Below are 21,582 nucleotides of genomic sequence, written 5' to 3'. Positions count from 1 at the left end.
AAGTGGAGCAGGCAGTAGAGGGAAGGTAAGGAAGACGATATTTTAGGTAGAAGGAAATATTCAACAGAAATTTATCAAATACCTCTGCCAGGTATAGGACTAAATAAGCACAAGCAATGCCGTGATAAATGAGACCAACACAAACAAGTGTCTCCCTTCCCAGCATTTATAGTCCAGAAAGTAGGGAGGTAATTGCAAAAGTGCATAAATGCTACAGCAGAGAAAAGAGAATAAGAAAATGCATCCAAAGGGCCCCATGAATGGATAGGTGTCCAGAAGAAGGGAAATCTAAAGCCAGGACCTAAAGAATGAGTCAGAGTTTGCAAGGTGTGGAGGAAAGGAGGCAGGACCAAGGAAGGAAGAGAATATGCAAAGACATAAAAGTGAGAAACAGCACAGCATAATTGAGAAAATGAAGAATGTCAGGATGGTGGAGGTGGACGGTGATGAAGAACCAGATGGCTGGACAGGCAAGCTGGAGCTAGATCATGCAGGCCTCACAGGTGGTATCCAAGACGTCAGAAACTTTGGAGTTTGTCCTAAAGGCACCGGGGAGCCATTAAAGGTTCACCATTTGTCATGTGGGGCATTTTTTAAAGGCAAGCAAGAGAGAAAGTCAGGAGACTGGTGAGGAGGCTGCTGAATCTCTACAAAAGAAGATGACTTGGGCTAGGCTGAGAATGGGGACGAAAATGAGATTTCAGAAACATTTAGGCACAATTAGGAAAACCTGATGACTGATTCTATGTGGAGGGAAAGAAAGAAATTAAGCATAATGCTTATTTATGGGGAAAAAATTCAGAAAGGAAGAAATTAAGAATGATAAGGAAAAAATTAAGGGGTGCCTGGGTGGCTCAGTCAGTTAAACATCTGACTCTTGATTTCAGCTCAGGTCATGATCTTACAGTTCGGGCCCCACATCGGGCTCTGTGCCATTGGTGCAGAGCCTGCCTGGGATTCTCTCTCCCTCTCTCTCTGCCCCTCACCGACGTTCTCTCTCTCATTCTCTCAAAATAATAAAATAATTAAAAAAAAACAAAAAGAATGATCTGGTTTAGACTAGGGTGGTCAGGGCATTCTGGTTTGGACTCCTGTTCTGTTTGAGAAGACCTACAGCTGAGGAGGAAGAATAGAGTTCGAAGAGATAAAGATCATGCTCTTACTGTAGACAGTTTGAGTCTGGAGCGTCCATGGAGTGTCTGAGTAAGCCTAAACAGCTGGCTGGAATGTTCTGGCAGAGAAATCGGACAGGAGATAGAGACGGCAGAATTATCAGCATATGAATGATAACCTCACCCCCAGGAGTGATCACCAAAGTTAGTGTGCAGAGTTGGGATTCTGATCCTTGGTGAAATCTGTGTCCCTGTTGAAACCATAAGCAAAATTTGGTGTGCAAATTCACATGCAGTTTTCTAAAGAGAGATTTCATACTTCCAGTTTTGATCAGATTGTCCAAGTCCCCCAAAGAGATTAACACTAAGAGCAAAGTAAGATGATCAAAGAGCCAAAACAAAGGCATGGAACTGAAAAGGCATGGGAAAAAAATGATTCTACTATTTAGCTAAGTTGTCTTTCTTCTCCTTATACATAGACTATAAGGGAGAAATAATCACCAGAATGGTAACCAAGAGTCAGACAGCAAACTGTGTTCCTTATACTAACCTGAGACAAACAAGCAAATTAAAACATCTTTTTTAAAAAAAATTTTAAGTTAATTTTTTTGTGAGACAGCGACAGAGAGTATAAGGGGGGAGAGGGACAGAAAGAGGGACAGAGAGAGAGAGAGGGAGAGAGAAAGAGAGAGAGAATCCCAAGCAGCCTCCACACTGTCAGCACAGAGACCCATGTGGGGCTTGAACTCACAAACAGTGATATCATGACCTGCGCTGAAACCAAGAGTCGGACACTTAACGGACTAAGCCACCCAGGTGCCCCTAAATCATCTTTTAGAAAAATAACTCAGGGCACCTGGCTGGCTCAATCGGTAGAGCATGCCACTCTTGATCTCAGGATTTTAAATTCAAGCCCCAGGGGTACCTGGGTGGCTCAGTCGGTTAAGTGTCCGACTTCGGCTCAGGTCATGATCTCACGGTCCATGAGTTTGAGCCCCGTGTCGGGCTCTGTACTGACAGCTTAGAGCCTGGAGCCCGTTTCAGGTTCTGTGTCTCCCTCTCTCTCTCTCTGCCCCTCCCCTGTTCATGCTCTGTCTCTCTGTCTCAAAAATAAATAAACGTTAAAAAAAAATAAATTCGAGTCCCATGTTGGGTGTAGAGATCATTTAAAAATAAAATCTTATAATAATAATAATAATAATAATAATAATAATAATTTACAAGAGCTATAGGAAAGAAAAGTTCTCTATTTAGTGAACTGGAATAACACCCCAACCCCAAGTTCATTGGCAATATTACACTGTTACAAGGATCATTCTCAAAATCAACATGTTCCAGCACTCAGGCTGAGAAATAGTATGTGCTAAGAGTCAATGACCAGAACTTTATTTTTCTTTTTAGTTTAACAGCTTTATCGAGATATAATTTACATGCCATAAAATTTACCTGGAAACTGTAGGGTTCAAACTTTTGTACAATTCAGCTCAATTAAATGTTTTTAAGCATATTTTACAGTTGTTTATCCATCACCACAATCTAATTTTAGAACATTTCATTACCCTAAAAAGGAACCTCATGCCCATTAACAGTCACTCTCCATTTGGCCACACTTTCTAACCCCTAGCCCTAGGCAACCAGGAATATATGCTCTATGTCTATAGATTGGTCTATTCTGGACAGTTTACATAAATGGTATCATAGACTATGTGGCCTTTGGTGACTGACTTCTTTCACTTAGCATGTTTTCAAGGTTAGTCCATGTTACAGGATGTGTCAATACTTCATTCCTCTTTATGGCTGAATAATATTATACTGTACAGATAAAACACATTTTGTTTATCCATTCATCAGTTGGTACACATTTGTATTGTTTTCCCTTTTTAGCTATTATGAATAACACTGCTATGAATATTTGTATACAAGACTTATTATGGATGCATGTTTTTATTTCTCTTGGGTAAAGGAATGGAATGTCTAGGTCACATGGTGATTCTGTATTTAATATTTTGAGGAACTGTCAGACTTCTCCATAGCAAGTGCTCCATTTAACGTCCAGACCAGCAATGTATGAGGGGTCCAATTTTTCCACATCCTTGCCAACATTTGCAACTATGTCTTTTTTACCATACCCATTTTAGTGGATTTGAAGTGGTAACTCATTGTGGTTTTGATTTGCGTCTCCTTGATGCAATGATGTTTAGCATCTTCACGTGTGCTTCTTGGCCATTCACCTCTCTTCTTTGGAGAAATGCCCATTCAAATCCTTTGCCCACCATAGATTTCTTTTTAATCTTTGAGAACAACAGGCAGGACAGGCACTAGGTATTATCACAAAAGTATGAAAGGTTATAAGAGAAAATAAGGATGAAAGTAAAGAAAAAAGAGCACTTAAGAGAAATGACAGGAGTCAAAAGACTAAAGGTCAACGAACGGCTCCAGTGGGCAAAGAATGCAAAAGCTGGGAAGATGGAAGGCTGCGGTCAGAGTGGGGAATTCTTGAATTAGTCTGAATTGATTTTATAGGTGGAGCAGTAAAGGGTGATGACCAAAAACCAAGCTGTGACTACGGAAGACTGAATCCTGAAAGCCCCCACTGAGAAGAAATTCAAAGAGTTCCCAGGGCTAGAGTGAGAATCAATGAGACAGAATATGTGAAAGTGCTTTGTAAACTCTACAGATGTAAAGTTGGCTAAATTAGCCGTTTTTCCCATCTGGGTTAAAAAGGCAAGAAGCTCTGATAAGTAACTTTGAAACTTGTTTTGGAAGATAATAATCATGAAGATGATTATAATAAATAGCAGTTAACATCTACAGTTCTAGGCAACGTGCTCAGGAATAGACACCATTTATCATATTTATTCCTGAAAAACACCCTAGGACGTAGGTACTGCTATTATCTTCATTTTACAAATGAAGATCTTTAGGTCAAACATATTAATGTTATCTTCTCTAATGCAAATCATCATTGGTTAAAAATGTAAACCACAGTTGGTTATCTGTCTACTGAATCTACCCTTATGGATATATCCCCAATTACGTGAAAAATCTTACCCATTATAGAAACACTATAAATACTCTTCTCAAGGCACTGCTTTTATCTTTGTATCAGAGACTCAAATTTTTTGACAATCAAACATCCCCACCTTGGTACTACTTTGCTCCTTTAATGCTTCAACAATGTATAAATGGTTTCCTCTCCATAACAAAGTATAATATTTGTTTTAAGATATTTAACTCATCTAAAATTCATTTTGCATGGTATGGGATTAAAACAGTTTTCGATGTAGTTCCTTCATATTATCATTCAACAATGTCTTTTGTTAAACACTGATGGTATTAGTTTTTATTTTACTTATTTTCTTATACACTACTATCAGTTTATTTCTGATATTTCTATTTTGTTTCTTCCATCACTGTTACTAACACACATCCAGGTAGTCTTATTAATATGCTTTGGAGGTAAGTGTTGCTTTTGAATGGTAAAACTCCTTCTTGTTCCCCTCTAAACGACACAATCATTAATTAGACAATGAGTAGCCTTTCCTCTCTACCTGTTTTGTTTGGTCAATACACTAATTGCCAATATTTAAAGATCAGAAGATCAATAAGGTGCTATGGTCAGAATGTTGCCCCCCCCCCCCACATTCATATGTTGAATCCTAACTTCCAAAGGTGATGGTATTAGGAGCCTTTGAGAGGTGATTAGGTCATAAGGGTGGAGCCTCCATGGGTAGGGCTAGTGCCCTTATAAAAGAGGTTCCAAAGAGATCCCTATCCCCTTCCACCATATGAGAGCACAGTGAAAAGGTACTAGCAATGAACCAGAAAGAGAGCCCTCATGAGAATGTGACATTCTGGTGTGGACCTTAGACTTCCAATCTGCAGAACTAGAGAATTACGTTTCTGTTGTTTCTAACCCTCTCAGTCTGTGATAGTTTGTGATAACAGCCTGAACAGACTACGGCGATAGGTCCTGTGTCCTCCCCTACTCTCCTTCCACCAATAGATTTCTGGCTTCTTTTGAAAATGAGCATCACTGGGCCATCTACCCACATGCCAAAAATCAGACAGAACCAAGTAGAAGCTATCCTTTTATTGGGCACACACATATCAAGTTCAAAGTGCCCAACATTCCCTAGAGTCTTACTCCCAGCCCACTTAAGTGATGTACAGTGCCAGCTTAGCGGCCTTTAGATATGCAAACTCTGGTGAAACCCACAAGTTTCCCTTTCTACCATCAAAGCCAGAAAGTTCACAATCAATTTGCTACTTAACTTCAGTAACTACACCTAGCCTAGATTTCTGGTCTAATCTCTTAACTTCCATTGTATGGCTCCCGATCTTTTATCCCCATTTAATTTACAACAGATGCACCTAATTCTAATCCTCTCAAGTTATTTTGTGAACAAGAATAATTTTTAAAAATGTTCCCCCCTGAAGTTCTTTCCTGCTCCTTGATTCTGTGATTTATACTATCAATCAAGTTCAATTCACCATCCTATCAGGATCTTAACTGGTATTGTATTAAATCTATAAATTCACTTTGTTAGTATTGTCATCTTTATTATATTAAGACTATTCAGCCAGGAGTAGAATATATTCTTATTATTTGTTTTCTTTTCATTCTATTAAAGTATTATAATTCTCTGTATTAGGCCCTGTATCTTGTTTGATTCTATTTTTTTTAATAAAACAAGTATTATGTTTTTCATTATATTTTGTCTAGTGATAAAATAAATGACTGAATTGAGTTAGGGTGTACTTCATAACCCAGGATTTAAGCATCTCATTTCAAAATTTGTTTTTGTTGAGTCTCCTAAACATTCAGGTTAGTCACCTGTCGTAGGCAAATAGTATTATTTTTATCTCTACTGACCTACACACATTCCATTGATCTCTTTCATATAACTTGTTACAACTAGTTATTTAAAACAGTGTTATAAAAAAAGGTGATATCCTGATTTTAACTTGAAATAAACTAATTTTTTCCATAATAATGGTATCTGCCACTACCAGAAACTCCATCAGTTTCCTTTCATGTCCTCAGACTTAAAATCTATTTTTTAACAAAGGTGTCAAGGTTATTCAACAGGGAAGGCAATCTTTTCAATAAATGAAGCTGGAATAACTGGACTTTTGTAGGGGGGAAAAGACAAACCTTGACCTCTTTATACCATATGCAAATATTAAATCAAAGTGGATCATAGGCATAAACATAAGAGCTAAATACAAAACTAATAGAGGAAAATGAAAGAGGACTTCAGCTACCTTCATTATGACCTCAGTCTATACTTTCTAATTGATTAAGTTCTTCTTTCCAGCTTATCTCTTAACTCAGGCAAAAGACCCTGCAGGCAAAGCATCTCTGTGACGGGAACTGACACTACCCCCTCAAGCCAGCCCTGAGCCAGCATGACTCCATGTGATTGACCCCAAGACAACGAACAACCCAACCTTTACTGCCCACCTGCGTGTACCCACCCACCTTTGTCCTACATTTTCCTTATATAAACCTGGAAGTATTTTCAGCACTTTGGAGACAGTCTTTGAGACATTAGTCGGCTGTCTTCTGGGTGTTGGCCTCACAGAAATAAATTCCTTTCTTTTTCACCACTGCTTGTCTCTCTATCTTTGGATTTTTGTCAGGGGTGAGTGGCCAAACCTGGTCTGTTTGGGAACCCCTGGAGCCCTGTGCCCCAGCTGCAAAAACACAGAAACAAAGCTTTATGACTCTTTGGGCTATACCAGTGATTTCTGATACAAAAAAACATGAGCCATTAAAAAGATACATTTTTGTGTGCGTATTTTTTTAAATGTATCTACTGGATAAATTAGACTCCATCAAAATTAAAAACTTGCTTGTCAAAAGTTACCATTAAGAAAACAAAAAGGCAAACCACAAATTAGAGAAATATTTGCAAAAGATATACTTAACAAAGTGTGCCTAGTAAACAGAATAAAGAACTCTCAAAGCTTTTTAAAACAAACAGATGTGTCCAAAAATGTGCAACAAAAGATTTGAACAAATACTTCACACAAGAAGATCTACGGATGGTTAACCAGTATTTTATAAAAAAGATGCTCACCATCACTGCTCACTAAAACATACAAATTAAAACTACAATGAACACTAGACCATCTGAACCCAGTCTGTCTGGGACCCCCAGAACTAGGTGCTCTGGCATCCTTGTGTGCCAGCTATAATGGGAATATAAAATGGTGCAGCCCCTTTGCAAAACAGTTCTGCAATTTCTTATAAAGTTAAACACATCCTCGCCACATGACTCAGCAATCCCAATCCCAGGTACCTATCCAAGAGTAATGAAATACATATCCATACAGTATCATGTGCACAGACTTCCAAAGTAGTGTTATTCACAATAGAAATTTTTTTTTAATTTTAATTTATTTACTTTTGAGAGTGGGGGAGGGGCAGAGAGAGAGAGAGAGAATCCAAGCAGGCTCTGGGCTGTCAGTATAGAGCCTGACACAGAGCTCGAGCTCACCAACTGCTAGAAATCACTTAGCGTGAGCTGAGATCACTTAGCCAACCCAGCAGGTGCCCCCCCCATTACTTTAAATAATTAAATGACCCAAATATCTCAAAACTGAACAAGTAAACAAAATGTGGCATATCCATGCGATGGAATACTATTCACTAATGAAAAAGGAATAAACTATTGTATTTAACAACATGGATGAATCTCAATAACATTATTACGCTATGTTAAAAAAAGAGACCCCAAACACAATATACTATATGATTCCATGTATATGAAATTCTAGAAAAGACAAAACTATACTGTCAGAAAGCTGATCAGTAGTTGCTTGGGGACAAGGACGGGGGAAGAAACTGGTGAGGCACCATAAGGCAAGCCAAGGGCCAAGCACAAGCTACCACAACCCCCTCCCCCAAGGTGGGATATGTGTGATATTGCTAAGACACTCTTGGCTGCCCAAGGACAAAGAAAAGGGGAAAACAAATGGTTAACTGTATCCAATGAAAACCTTGAATACCGAGACGTGGGTGAGCTTGTCAGTTGGCAATGTGTCATGTGTATGTCACATACCAGTGTCAGGTAAGTAAATGCCCTGACTCCATAGGAGGGAGAAAACAACGAACACTCTGCCCTTTGTACTTCTTCCATTGGCTGATTTTAATCTGCAGCCCTTCCCTCAAATAAACCAAAGCTGTGAGTATAACAGATTTCACTGAGTTCTGTGAGGCTTCGTAAAGGTGGTCTTGTGGACCCTTGAACTTGCAACTGGTGTCAGAAGTAAGGGTCATCTTAGAGACCTACACTTGCAATTAGTGTCAGGAAGTAAGGGTAGTCATGTGTGGACTGTGTACCCCCCCAACTTCTTAGTTGCCCTCAACACTCACATGCAGATGAATAAATAGATGGCAAGCGAATGACTTGAAAAATTCATAGTTGAAGTGGTTAATAATTACCTAAGCATATTACAAAGGTCATATCTATGAGCTTACATACAGTTACAAAAGCTTTTCAGAATCTTTACAGCTGCCTGGTTAACCTGGAACCAACCCAAGTCATGAAAGTCTGGGTTGAGGACGTATAATCAGCTATTTAACTTAAATGACAGCAGCACACACCCAAGAAGGTAACACAGACAAAAAACAACCATCCCATCCTTGCCTCAGTGCATACATGTCATCTAATTCTAAGTGGCTTTTTTAAGTTTATTTATTTATTTTACGAGAGAGAGAAAGAGAGAGGGGGAGAGAGGGAGACAGCATGAGTGGTGGAGGGGCAGAGAGAGAGAAAGAGAGACAGAGAGAGAGAGAGAGAGAGAGAGAGAGAATCCCAAGCAGGCTCCACGCTGTCAGTGCAGAGCCCAACGTGGGGCTCAATCTCACAAACCCTGAGATCATGACCTGAGCTGAAATCAAAAGTCAGACGAGCCACCTAGGCACCCCCTAAGTGGTTTTTACTTCCCTACTTAGAATCTGCAAAACATTTCAACTTTCAACTCCTACATTTTTCTAAGGTATGTAATTGAATCTCCTCTTTCAAATTGCTAGTGGTATTATCCATAGCAAGTAGTACCCTAGAGGTAGAATTATACTAGAAACACAGATGTTACCTTTGTAAAAAGTTTTACAATTCAGGTTAAGGAGTTGTATGGTCACAAAATAGGACAAAAAAATTTTTCCAAAGATGCCTCCATAAATTTGCCTTCAGAAAATTTACCTATCATTTTCACAACTTTTTTAAAATTTATTTTTATTTATTTTGAGAGCAAGATAGCAGGCAAGTGGAGGAGGGGCAGAGAGAGAGGGAGAAAGAATCCCAAGCAGGCTTCAACTGTCAGCACAGATCCCAACGCAGGGCTCAAACTCACGAACTGTGAGATCATGAGGTGAGCCTAAATCAAGAGTCTGATGCTTTACCGACTGAGCTACCCAGGTGCCCCTCATTTTTACAAATTCTAACATTTTCCATGAGAGAAAAATAAAGTTTAGAAAAAAATGCATAAATAATACAATAAGTTTCTATTTAGAACATCATAAATGTTACTGTTTCCAATGCTTATAAATGTGTGGCAAAGTGAGTGCTCAAATGCAAGTTCAAGTTAAGTATCTATCTAGGCTGTTCTTTTTCATGCTGAGCCAAACTAGGTGAGGTGGTCGGTTAATGTTAGAATCAGAGACTTTGACAAGAGGCAAAGAGGACAGTGCTTTCCCTCAAAGCAAGGCCAAATCCATCAAAGGCTTAAAGTATCTCCATTTGTTCAAACTTAGAGATAGGTGATCTACTGAGCTGCTCTCAAGAATATTCTGAAAACTGTAAAACTCAAGCATTAGCATGAGGGATAAAATGCACTATCTCTCCCCTCCTAAGCCTCTATATCTCCACAAGACAGAGTTAGGAGATCTTTACTGTGGGTGCCAGTGTTCACCCAGCTTCAGCCTGACCTACAGAACTCCAACCTGTAGACTCAGCCCACAATATTCTTCAGCCAATGAGAACCAAGTTTGGTATTCTAATTGGAATTCACTAGTGATAGGCTCTTGAGCTACCACTCGGTCCAAGAAGCCTTCATCACCACTGTGTATGATTTTCCCCCGCTAGAATGCAAGTCCTGCTCTGAACCTCCAACCCACCTAAAGCTCTAAAACCCCACTTAAAATGACTCTGTCCCCGAACCCCCAGTCATTGGCTGAGTGATTCTTCCACCCACGTAGACAATCTAGACCAAGATGCTACCCTGAAGAAGGCAAAGTTAGAGAGACTGAGGCATGAGAAGTATCTGATCCACGGTTGCTAAAGGAAATGGATCATGAGCCGCAGAATATAGGCTATACGATATATGGGCTGCCTCTAGAAACTGAGAATGACCCCTTGTGGACAACCAGCAAGCAAATGGGACCTCAGTCTGACAACCACATGGAACTAAATTCTGCCAACAGCTTGAATGAGCTGGGAAGAAAATTCGTTCCCCAGAGCCTCCAGAAGGGAACACAGCCCTGCTGACACTGATTTCAGCCTTGTGAAACCTGGAACAGGGAACCAGCTGAGCCATGCTGTGCACAGATTTCTGATTTACAGAGAACTTTGCTGTTTTAAGACACTAAAGTTTGTGGCAATTTGTTACAGCAACAGTAGAAACTAATATAGTGGTGGTTCCACTGCCACCATCAACTTGCCTTATTTTTCTGTCCCCACTAGTCTGCAGTTAGGAACCTAAGAAACTGGAGTCACTGAGTTTTTAATACATAATACTTCTAGGATGTCCCACATTGCACTGTCATGGCTTATCTGTATATTCCGTCTTCCCACTAAATGCAAGCTCTTCAAGGACAGAGATTATGAATGCCTTTTATTCCATTTTCATTATGCAAATGATATATATGGATTAATGAAAAATGAAGGGACCAAGTATAAAAGAAAATTAAGGCCACCCACATTTTTTTTAAGTAATCTCTCCACCCAATGTGGGGCTTGAACTCAAAACCGAGAGATCAAGAGTTGTGTCCTTTACTGACTGAGGCAGCCGGGCACCCTGAAACCATCCACAATTTAACAGTTAACCACATGTTAACATTTTCATGCCATTCTATGCTTTCCTATATATTTGCATATTTTTATACATATAAATAAAATCATACTATATATGCTGTTCTGTAATATTCTCCCTTAATAACATTATGTGGCTATTCCATGTCAATGGACAGGATTCTACACCATAATGTTTCCATTCTGTAGTACCTCAGACTAGGCCAGGTCCTCCTATTACAACCTCTCTCATGTCCCACACCTCTCCCTTCATAACACTTTCAACAGCTGTAATAACTCTTGTGATCATATGATGAGTTTATTAAGTTCTGTTTTCTCCATTAGATTATAATTTCCATGAGACAAAAGAGCGTGCCTCTTTTCCTCAAGACTAACTCTCCAAAGCCTAACCCAAAGAATATGGCCAAGAAATGTAATGCATGAATAGATGAGTTTAACCAAACCTCTTTTTTCAACCATTTAGGTTGCCTCCTATTTTATTATTCCTAATAGAGGTCTCTAGCACACAGACTGTCAATAAGTGTTTGCTGAGAACTAAATAAAATAGTAAACAGAATTTTCAAGAATGGTGAAGGACAGGGGTGCCTGGGTGGCTCAGTTGGTTAAGCATCTGACTTTGGCTCAGGTCATGATCTCACAGTTCGTTAGATCAAGCCCTGCATTGATCTCTGTGCTGACAGCTCAGAGCCTGGAGCCTGCTTCCCATTCTGTATCTCCTTCTCTCTCCACCTCTCCCCCACTCACACTCTGTCTCTCTCTCTCTCTCTCTCTCAAAAATAAACAAACATATGGGGTACCCGGTGGCTCAGTTGGTTGAGCATCCGACTTCAGCTCAGGTCATGATCTCACGGTCTCTGAGTTTGAACCCCACACGTCAGGCTCTGTGCTGACAGCTCGGAGCCTACAGCCTGTTACAGATTCTGTGTCTCCCTCTCTGCCCCTCCCTCTCTCACACTCTGTCTCTCTCTTAATAAATAAACATTAAAAAAATGTTTTTAAATTAAAAAAAATAAACAAACATAAAAAAATAAAAAAAAAGAATGGTGAATGATAGACATTCAGTAAACAGTAATTTAAGTCATCAGGAAGACGAGACAGAAGTCCTAGGTCCATAAACATGAAGAACTAACTGTACTTGGCTGATTAAAGGATCCTTAAGGCAAGTAATTTTAACTTTACTTTTTCAGTTCTTTTTCTTGTTCAAAAAGGGACAGGTATGCATGGTCAACAAGATTTCATAACTCCTTAAAAGGTATTCAAAAAAGGCATGTTTTACATATTAACTAATTACAGAAAAATGTTCTTCCTAAAATAGATGGGTATACAGCATGGTGCAGGCCCAGGAAACTGGGCAATCTTGTTATGGGTAGTTTAAAGAGTAAACACATTCTCTAAATTCTACCGTATCACTACCAACCCCCAAATAAGCCTTTATAAGTGTCATGGAGTAGACTGAATCAGACACTGAACCTATAGAGCCCTGAGCTTTAGGGAAAGTAATCAGGGGCCAATGATGTATCCACACAGAGATCTTAAACATAGAGAGTGTCTTTAAAAGAAGACTATTGTCTATTAAACAATCAACTAAATAAAAAGTAACATTATCAGTTTAAGTTACATATCTTCCAGTAAGTATTTATTTTTAAATTTTTTTTTCCACGTTTTTATTTATTTTTGGGACAGAGAGAGACAGAGCATGAACGGGGGAGGGGCAGAGAGAGAGGGAGACACAGAATCAGAAACAGGCTCCAGGCTCTGAGCCATCAGCCCAGAGCCTGACGCGGGGCTCGAACTCACGGACCGCGAGATCGTGACCTGGCTGAAGTCGGACGCTTTAACCGACTGCGCCACCCAGGCGCCCCTCCAGTAAGTATTTTTTTTTTTTTTAAATTTTTTTTTTCAACATTTATTTATTTTTCGGACAGAGAGAGACAGAGCATGAATGGGGGAGGGGCAGAGAGAGAGGGAGACACAGAATCGGAAACAGGCTCCAGGCTCTGAGCCATCAGTCCAGAGCCTGACGCGGGGCTCGAACTCACGGACCGCGAGATCGTGCCAGTAAGTATTTAAAACACACAAACTGGGGGGCCTGGGTGGCTCAGTCAGTTGAGCATCCAACTCCTGATTTTGGCTCAGGTCATGATCCCAGGGTCGTGGGATGGGGCCCCATGTTGGGTTCTGCACTGACCGTGGAGCCTGCTTAAAATTCTCAATCTCTCTCCCTCTGCCCCTTTTCTCTGTTCTCTCTCTCTCTCTCTCTAAAATATGAAAATCAATCAATCACACACAAATGGTAGAAATGCCCAAATGTGAAATAAGAACGACGTATTTAATCATTAAAATGTCTGTTCTTTACCTGAGAGAAAAACAGAGAAGACTGCCTTCAAATTATTCAAAGCCTTCATAGATTGTACAGGTTTCAAAGTTTTTTTAGTTATGACTTTACTGATTTATGTAACCTGCCCCTTCTTCTCTGCATGTTCTACTAAAGGTCTTTCATCTTTAAAAATCCAGAGGGAGATGCCCCAAAAGTGAAAAGTGCGTGGGGTGGGGGGGGGGTGGTAATGGAATCACAGGAACTTACCACTATATAATACAAAGAGCACAAGGGCATGAAGAGTGGGGTGCTAGTCCTAATGCTACTGTTTCATCAAGCCACTGACGTTTCCTAGACCCCAGTCTCTTCACCTGTAAAATGAAGGGGCTCTGTGATCTCCAGGGCCCTTCCAGCACAAACCTTCTATACTGTGGATTTCTGGGGAACGAGACAGTTAAAGGAAAGAAGTAAAACTCACGCTAGATACTCTGCCACAGGTTACAAAGGTAATTGAAAAAGGTCTCAAATAAAATGCCCCCTAAAGATTTTACTTACAAATGTATGCCATCAACCTCCTCAGACCTCTACTTCCCGCATATCCTGTTAATACTGATTATCTGAAATCAGAGAGGCATTTTACGGTCAAAGAGCCTTTATCAGTGATTGGGGCTTTAAATGGCTTCCTCAGAGGAAAGATAAAAAGATAAAGAAGAAAGTTAGATATGTGCAAAAAATATATCTTTGGAACCTCTATGGAAAAATCAATATTGATAAGTGAGATATATCTCACTTATCTGACTGAGAAAATTACTTAAGAGTTACAAAGAAAGAGTTGCTAAACTCTGTTAGGGTTGTTTGCAGAATGGAGATAAAATTTCTAATAATGATATAATACCTATATAAAAAAGATTAAAGCAGTTCCCTACATACGTGAACCTAGCTTTACAATAACCTATGCGTGCTAAGAGTCACGGGCACCTTACCATAGCCTCTCCCGTCCCAGACACCCAGGACAAGGTAACATCCATGGAGGAAACACAACACCTCCCCTCATCCAATCATCTCCCCAGGGGCCAAGAGAGCTAGAGGTTTTGTCCTACTACAGTTCCCACATCCATGAATCCTGTATCTTAGAACTAGAAACAGCTCTACTCAAAGGGGCTTCCCCTTTGGGAACAATTTCTATAATAATAATAATTCTCTGTCTAAAAATTGGCACATACACTGTAAAGCTAGCTTTATGGTTTTGAAAATGGTAGGCAATGTAGAATGTGGTGGAAGAGATGTTTTTGGAATTGTCGATCAGAGTTCAAAATATATTATTACTACCCCTCTCCCCACAACCGAAAAAAAAGAAAGACCATAAGCCTTACCCACGTTCTCTAGCACCTCAGCTATAATAATAGCTCAGCTACAAAACAAGTCATTTTCCTCTCTGAGCCTTAGTTGGCACTCAACAATGTTTGATGGGGTACTTTAAGGAGGTTACACACTAGATAATCTTAAAGAAGTCTTTCATCTCTGACGCTATGTGGTTCTAAGATAAATGAACTTTCCTGAGTTAACCCAGGCTCAAAACCTTATTGATAGCATTGTTTCTATGCAGAAAAGTTGTACACATCTCAAACAACCAACTTAAAAGTGAACTTTGGGAACATAATCCATTTGAAGTTGGGGCCTTCTTGTATCTCATAAAACACTGTCTACCATTTTCCTATACATCCTTATTACTGCAGTAAATACATCGTCAGGTCAAAAATATTATTTGGAGAAAAAGAACACATTACAATAAGAATGGTAAGGCAATACAATACTGCCTTTTCTTTACTACTAGTGGAATTCTTACAGTCATCTTGGCATCTTAAATTTTCTGGTTAGAACAGGTCAAAGGCATTCCCTTTCCCATTTCTCTTCTAACTTTCTTCCTTCCTCTACTATTTCAATTCAATAAGCTACTATGGAATAACTCTTGGGTATTTAAATCTGGGAGCTAAACATGGCACTCGGGAGAGACAGAGTTGGGCAGGGTGCCGGAAGACTCTAAGATGCTCCAATTATTCCCTCCCCTTGAGTTTGGGTGGGACTTGGGACTTGCTTCTACCATGTAGAATATGGCAAAGGTAAAAGGACATCACTTCTATAATTATATTACATGAAATCTAACTTTCATCTTGCTAGCAGACTCTCTCTATTGATGCTTTCCCTCTCTGGCTTTGAAGTAAGCCGCCGTGCAGAGTGGCCCATATAGCATGCACCGAGGGTGGCCCTGGGCTGACAGCCATAAAGAGCTAAGGCTCTCAGTCTAACTATCTTGAAAGACCGAGTGCTTTCAACAACTACATGAGCTTGGAAAGGGAGCTCCCAAGCAGAGTCCCAGCCCTAACCAAAACCTCGATTGCAGTCCTGTGAGATCCTCTGAAGCAAGAGATCCAGCTAAGCCATACCCAGATTCCTGACCCACAGAAACTCTGAGATTCTAAATGTGTCTTGCTTTAAGCCACTAAGTTTATGCAATATTGTTACCTAGCAAATTATAATTAATGCAGGCAGAAGAAACACACAATATAATTGAAGAAGAACTTCAAGACAAGAGAAAAACAAATTTGAGACAGGAAAGTTCAGGTAATAAAAGATCGCTATCGGATAAAGTCTGTTTTGAAATATGTCATGAAGAGGTTAGTTCTGAGACCCCCCGGCCCTTACATCTTTCAAGAACTTAGGTTGGCAGCTGAGCGGTAGAGCGGACAGCACACAGAGAGAATGAATATCCTGGACAAGACTACTACCACACGGAGAAGCAGTGGGAGAGGACTGAATAGGTACAAAGGGTCTATCTAGATCATGGGAAGCCTGGAATGGCAGGTGTTGAGTGGGCTCATTTACGATACTATAGGCATCAACACTAAACAAAAGGCTCTTGAGCAGGGAAATGACCATAAAAAGTGTTTTAAAGAACTTAATCCTATCATAGTATAAAGGATGGAGAAGATTAGAGATTAGAAGACCAAGAATAGATAATGCCAGCAAAACAGTTGTCCTGAGGCCAGCAAACGTGTGGAGGAAAAAGGCTCATGCTGATGAATAACCAAAGACCTGCAAATTAAAACTATACAACACCATTTTTTGGTTAACCAAATTAGTGAAAAATATAAACTAGTAATACTAGCAAAGATAAAGCAATCTCAGACATTGTTGGTGGGAATGTAAATGGAACAGCCTTTTTATGGAAAGCCATATTCATCAGCAATATTTATTAATAATCTTAAAATATTCAGATCCTTAGACTTGATAATTCACTCTTAAAGAATATTTTAAGAAAACAATGTATATATTTTTTACCCATTCAAACACATTTAATTAAGTGCCTATTACATTCCAAATACTGAGGATATAGTAATGAACAAAACATACCTCACTTCTGCTTTCAGGGAACTTAGAAGAGGTAAACATTTAACAAATAAGCGCAAAAGTTTATAGGATACAATGAGAGATTATGTATTTATGTACGTATGCAAACTCTACACCCAACATGGGGCTTGAACTCACAACCCTGAGATCAAGAGTTGCAGGCTCTACCGACTGAGCCAACTGGGCACCAGAAGAGAGAGCATTTTTAAACACTTGATTTAAAGTGTGAGATCAGGGGCGCCTGTGTGGCTCAGTCAGTTAAGCGTCCGACTTCAGCTCAGGTCATGATCTCACAGTTCGTGGGTTCAATCCCTGTGTCAGGCTCTGTGCTGACAGCTCAGAGCCTGGAGCCTGCTTCGGATTCTGTCTCCCTCTCTCTCTGCCCCTCCCCCCTTGCGCTCTGTCTCTCTGTCTTTCTCTCTCTCAAAAGTAAATATTAAAAAAAAATAATTTGTGAGATCAGAAAAGACCCTTCTGGGAAATAACATTTATTTATTTTTATAATGTTTATTTATTTTTGAAGGAGAGAGCACAAGCAGGCGAGGAGCAGAGAGAGGGGGTGACAGAGGATCCACAGCAGTCTCTGTGCCAACAGCAGCAAAACCGATGTGGGGCTCAAACTCATGAACTGTGAGATCATGACCTGAGCTAAGTAAGGCTGCACACTCAACCGACTTAACCACCCAGGTGCCACCTGGGAAATAACATTTATATTGAGAGCTGAAGGGTGAGTGGAATTTAGCCACGTGAAGAATGGGAGAAAGTTTTCTTCCTGACAGAGGAAATAATACTCATGAAGGCAAGAAAGAGTTAGTTGTATTCAAGATTTTTCTTTTTTCACAAAATTAGTTAATTAATTAATTAATTTGTTTTTTTTAGAGGGGGTGTAGAGAGGGAATGGGAGAGAAAGAATTTTAAACAGTCTCCATGCCCAGTACAGAGCCCAACACGGGGTTGGATCCCATGACCCTGGGATCATGGCCTGAGCGAAAATCAAGAGTCACATGCTTAACTGACTGAGCCACCCAGGCACCCCTGTATTCAAGATTTTTAACCTATTCAACAAATATGTATGGAGGTAGGTCCTAATAAGTGTCAGGTACTAGGGACCAAGGATAAGAAACCGAAGAAAATAGTCAAGTTGAGGTAGCAGCAGATAAAACAGGTTTAAAAAATTGTATAGCTATAGTAGGGCCTAGTATTCATAATGAAGACAAAGATATATCAGGAAATGATATAGGAGGAAACTAATGCATGTGGCAGGAAAAAGAAGATGGCATAAAGGTAACAAACACAAAGGCACTGTGTCTTCTTTCAAACCCAAACAGTATAGACTTACCTGAGAAAGATACGTTCAAAACGTAGTGTTCATTAAATAATATATATACCATTTATAGGTAGAAATACTTAGATGGGTCGGTACTAAAATGTTTATATGCAGAGAAGAACAAGGAGAGATCAAAAATAAATAAACATGTACACACGAATTAAAGCGTAGCTATACTCGGGAAACTATTTCCCCTACAGCTATCCATGAATGGTTCCCAGCTCTGTTAAGCACTCAGGGAAAAGTAATCATTTTTTGGAATAAAAAGCAGGCTTTCTTTGTGAGAGGCCAAAATATACACACACACACATACACACATATATGTGTGTATGTGTGTGTGTATATATAAATTAAAAATCGACCAAATGAACCTCCACAAGGTTAATGTGAAGAGTGACATTTACACAAACCTTATGGTGAGAATAAGCTTGGAACCATCAGCAAGTTACAAAAGAAGCCATATACATGAGTATGACCTCATATGAGCAGCAGACCTGAGGGAAGAGAGCCCTTTTTCAACCTCCTAAATTATCTAAATAGTGATATTTTATGGTTGGTACATGTGAACAGTGTTAAAGAGTCAAACATGGGGCACCCAGGTGGCTCAGCCAGTTAAGCATCTGACTTCAGCTCAGATCATGATCTCACAGTTTGTGGGTTTGAGCCCCATGTTGGGCTCTGTGTTGACAGCTCAGAGCCTGGAGCCTGCTTCCGATTCTGTGTCTCCCTCTTTCTCTACCCCTCCCCTGCTTGCACTCTCTCTTTCAAAAACAAACATTAAAAAAAAAAAAAATATGAGTCAAACAGGATTTGACAGCAAAAAACACTACCTACAAAAAAAAAGATGTAGAATTCTGTACTATTTTCGCAACTTCTATGAGTCTAAAATTATTTCAAAATAAAAAGATATATATATATATATATATATATATATATATATATATATATGCTATCTTGTTACGAGAATACAAGGCTTAAAATTTGTGTTAATTTTATGAGGCAATCAAAAAATAGGATAAATGAAAATCCTCTAAATTACTCTCCGTGAGTCCAGTTTTTACTTCTGTCAAGGAATGCAGGTGCTTTATCAGGGGAAAAGCTCATGGTCTGTGTTTGATATTCCACTGACCAACCAGACTTTTGAGAAAATCATTTCAATCTCTCTAAGCCTCTGCTACACCTACCTCACAGCATGGTATCATATGCTTGCCAACTATGGCATGCTAGACAAATATTTATTATTATTATTTAAAATTCCATTTATTTGAATAGCATTATTCCTTCATTCAATGGGGAACTATCTTTGAGATATTACTAACTATTTGGGTCTCTTCAGGTTTGTGAAATTATCAAATTAATCTTATATTTGCCGGTAGTGGCCATGACTTAACAAACAGATTTATCTAATAATAAAAATAGTTATCACATCCTGGAAAATGTTTCTTAAGACAACTATAGCCTAAAAAAATGTTTCTACTGCTTAGCCTTTTCCTATAAAGTTCATTAATTGAATTGGATAACCCATTACTTTAAAATTAGTTTGGTTAATTCTGAAGATCTGTCTTTATTTATTAGACCTATCTAATCAAGTAGGGCATAAATATACAGTGTGGACAAATATACTGACATCATACCTAAAATATGTTTCATGAAATACATTTCCCTCACAGACATTAAAAATGAAGTCATAGCTCCTCCGAAGAAAAAAGACAATTAAGGAATTTCAAGACATTCAAAAGATGAAGCTTGAGAACTCAAAACAAATTTTAAAGTCTGACAAAGAAAATGTATCTTTTATAAAATTGGAAATTTATGCGTACTGTACTTATAAATGATGCATCACAAAATGTTTCATTATACCTTTAATGTTTCAAAATCCATTACCATCCCTCTCTCTCCCATCAAGTACAATCTTAGGAAGAAAAAATATTATGTTATTTCCTGAGTTAAAACTTTGTGTACAACCTATAGGCTAATGGGAAAACAGAGTAAAGGAATAACCCTCTCAAATCAAGCCTTTACTCGTTAAACCCTGAAGGTCACCCATTTTAACCTGGCAGCTCATTTTATTTCCTGGAAAATGTATTTAGAGACCAAAACCAGGAATGATTCAAGTGGACAGTTAAAAAACTAAAAACACCAACAGGAGTCATATGAAAATAATATATTACTGAAGATTATTAGAAAATATAAAAGAGCAGGACTTTCTACCCCCGTTCAAAGTTTCCATGGAGTTCATTCAGCCAACAGTCTACTCACTTCCGGTGGGTGTGGTCCATGCCACTGTTTGGTATTGCTTCCAACTTTGCATTTTTCTGCCCACAGATATTTCCATAGCTGTCGTATCCTGACACTAGTCTCGCTGCTGCACCTGTTGCTACTGAAAAGCCACAAATAAATCCCTAGAAAAAAAAAAACAGAAAAAACATACAAATAAACCATTTCAATAGCAACAGTCACTACTTGATACGATAATGAGCTTCTTTTGTCTGTTGAGGGGAACAAAGAGCTATCTTTCCTTATTGCAAACACTATTCTACTGTTTTCCTTGGATTTCACATGAGCAGCACAAAGAAGTCCACAGGGAAACACTATTTACTACCATAACAAAACAAATCTCAAGCTTTTACATCATGAGATCATCTTTGCATTTTATAATAATAAGAGCAGCTTCTCTGTATGGAACATCTGCTCTGTGCCAGGCTCTGTACTAGGTGCTTACCAGACGTTATCGCTAATCCTCATAATAAGGAAACTGAGGCCCAGAGAGGTTAAATAAGTTGTGCAAAGCCATAGAAGCTAGTAAAGATGAGAGCATAAAATCAAACCCAGCTTGTTTCATTCTTCAGCGGTTTTTGGTTGTAAAAGAGTTCTGTTAAATTAACAGCAACCGATGAAAGAAAGAAATTCAAAGAACAATAGGTACGTGGGTTTTGAATTATTACCACTTTGGTGCCCACAACATTTCTGTTTCCTTCCTTCAGTAAAGCTGTATACAAGCCAAAAAATTACACCATGAAACACTACTCTGCTTTTAATATTGCAGAGTCAAGGAGAGTGAGGCACTGGGTCTGTGTGCCACAAAGGTCACTTCATTTCATGGGAATATGATTCATCACAGTGCCCAAGGCAAATAAATGGTAGATGCTTCCGAACTGCATCATGCTTGCTAAATCAAGCATGCACGAAGAGCAGTAACAGCCTATATTCCACTGCAGGCTGGTAGGCATTAAGAATAGGAAGTAAGGTGAATCATTACTGATCAACCGAATTGGGAGAAAAGGCGGGGGCTAGAAAATCTTGCAATGTGGTCATTAAAAGGTAGAGTTTTGATCATCTTTACTGAAGTGGTTAATGAAGGCAGAGATTATCACTGTT

At 39.2% G+C, this 21,582-nt stretch overlaps 1 protein-coding gene across 5 annotated transcripts in view; it reads right to left on the bottom strand.

Moving 5' to 3' along the window:
* Nucleotides 1-21,582, bottom strand: part of SLC44A1 (solute carrier family 44 member 1) — a 202,905-nt gene that overhangs the window by 114,647 nt on the left and 66,676 nt on the right. For all 5 annotated transcript variants that reach the window (XM_086683629.1, XM_086683631.1, XM_086683630.1 and 2 more), the window contains one exon: nucleotides 20,464-20,606. In XM_086683629.1, coding sequence (XP_086539755.1) covers nucleotides 20,464-20,606 — 143 coding nt within the window. The remainder of the gene's footprint in view (nucleotides 1-20,463; nucleotides 20,607-21,582) is intronic.

The sequence above is a fragment of the Puma concolor genome, chromosome D4, assembly GCF_028749965.1.
Source record: "Puma concolor isolate L17-30 chromosome D4, mPumCon1.1.hap2, whole genome shotgun sequence".
Lineage (NCBI taxonomy): Eukaryota > Metazoa > Chordata > Mammalia > Carnivora > Felidae > Puma > Puma concolor.
Note: the sequence above shows the minus strand (reverse complement) of the source record. Positions and strands in the feature narration are given on the sequence as shown.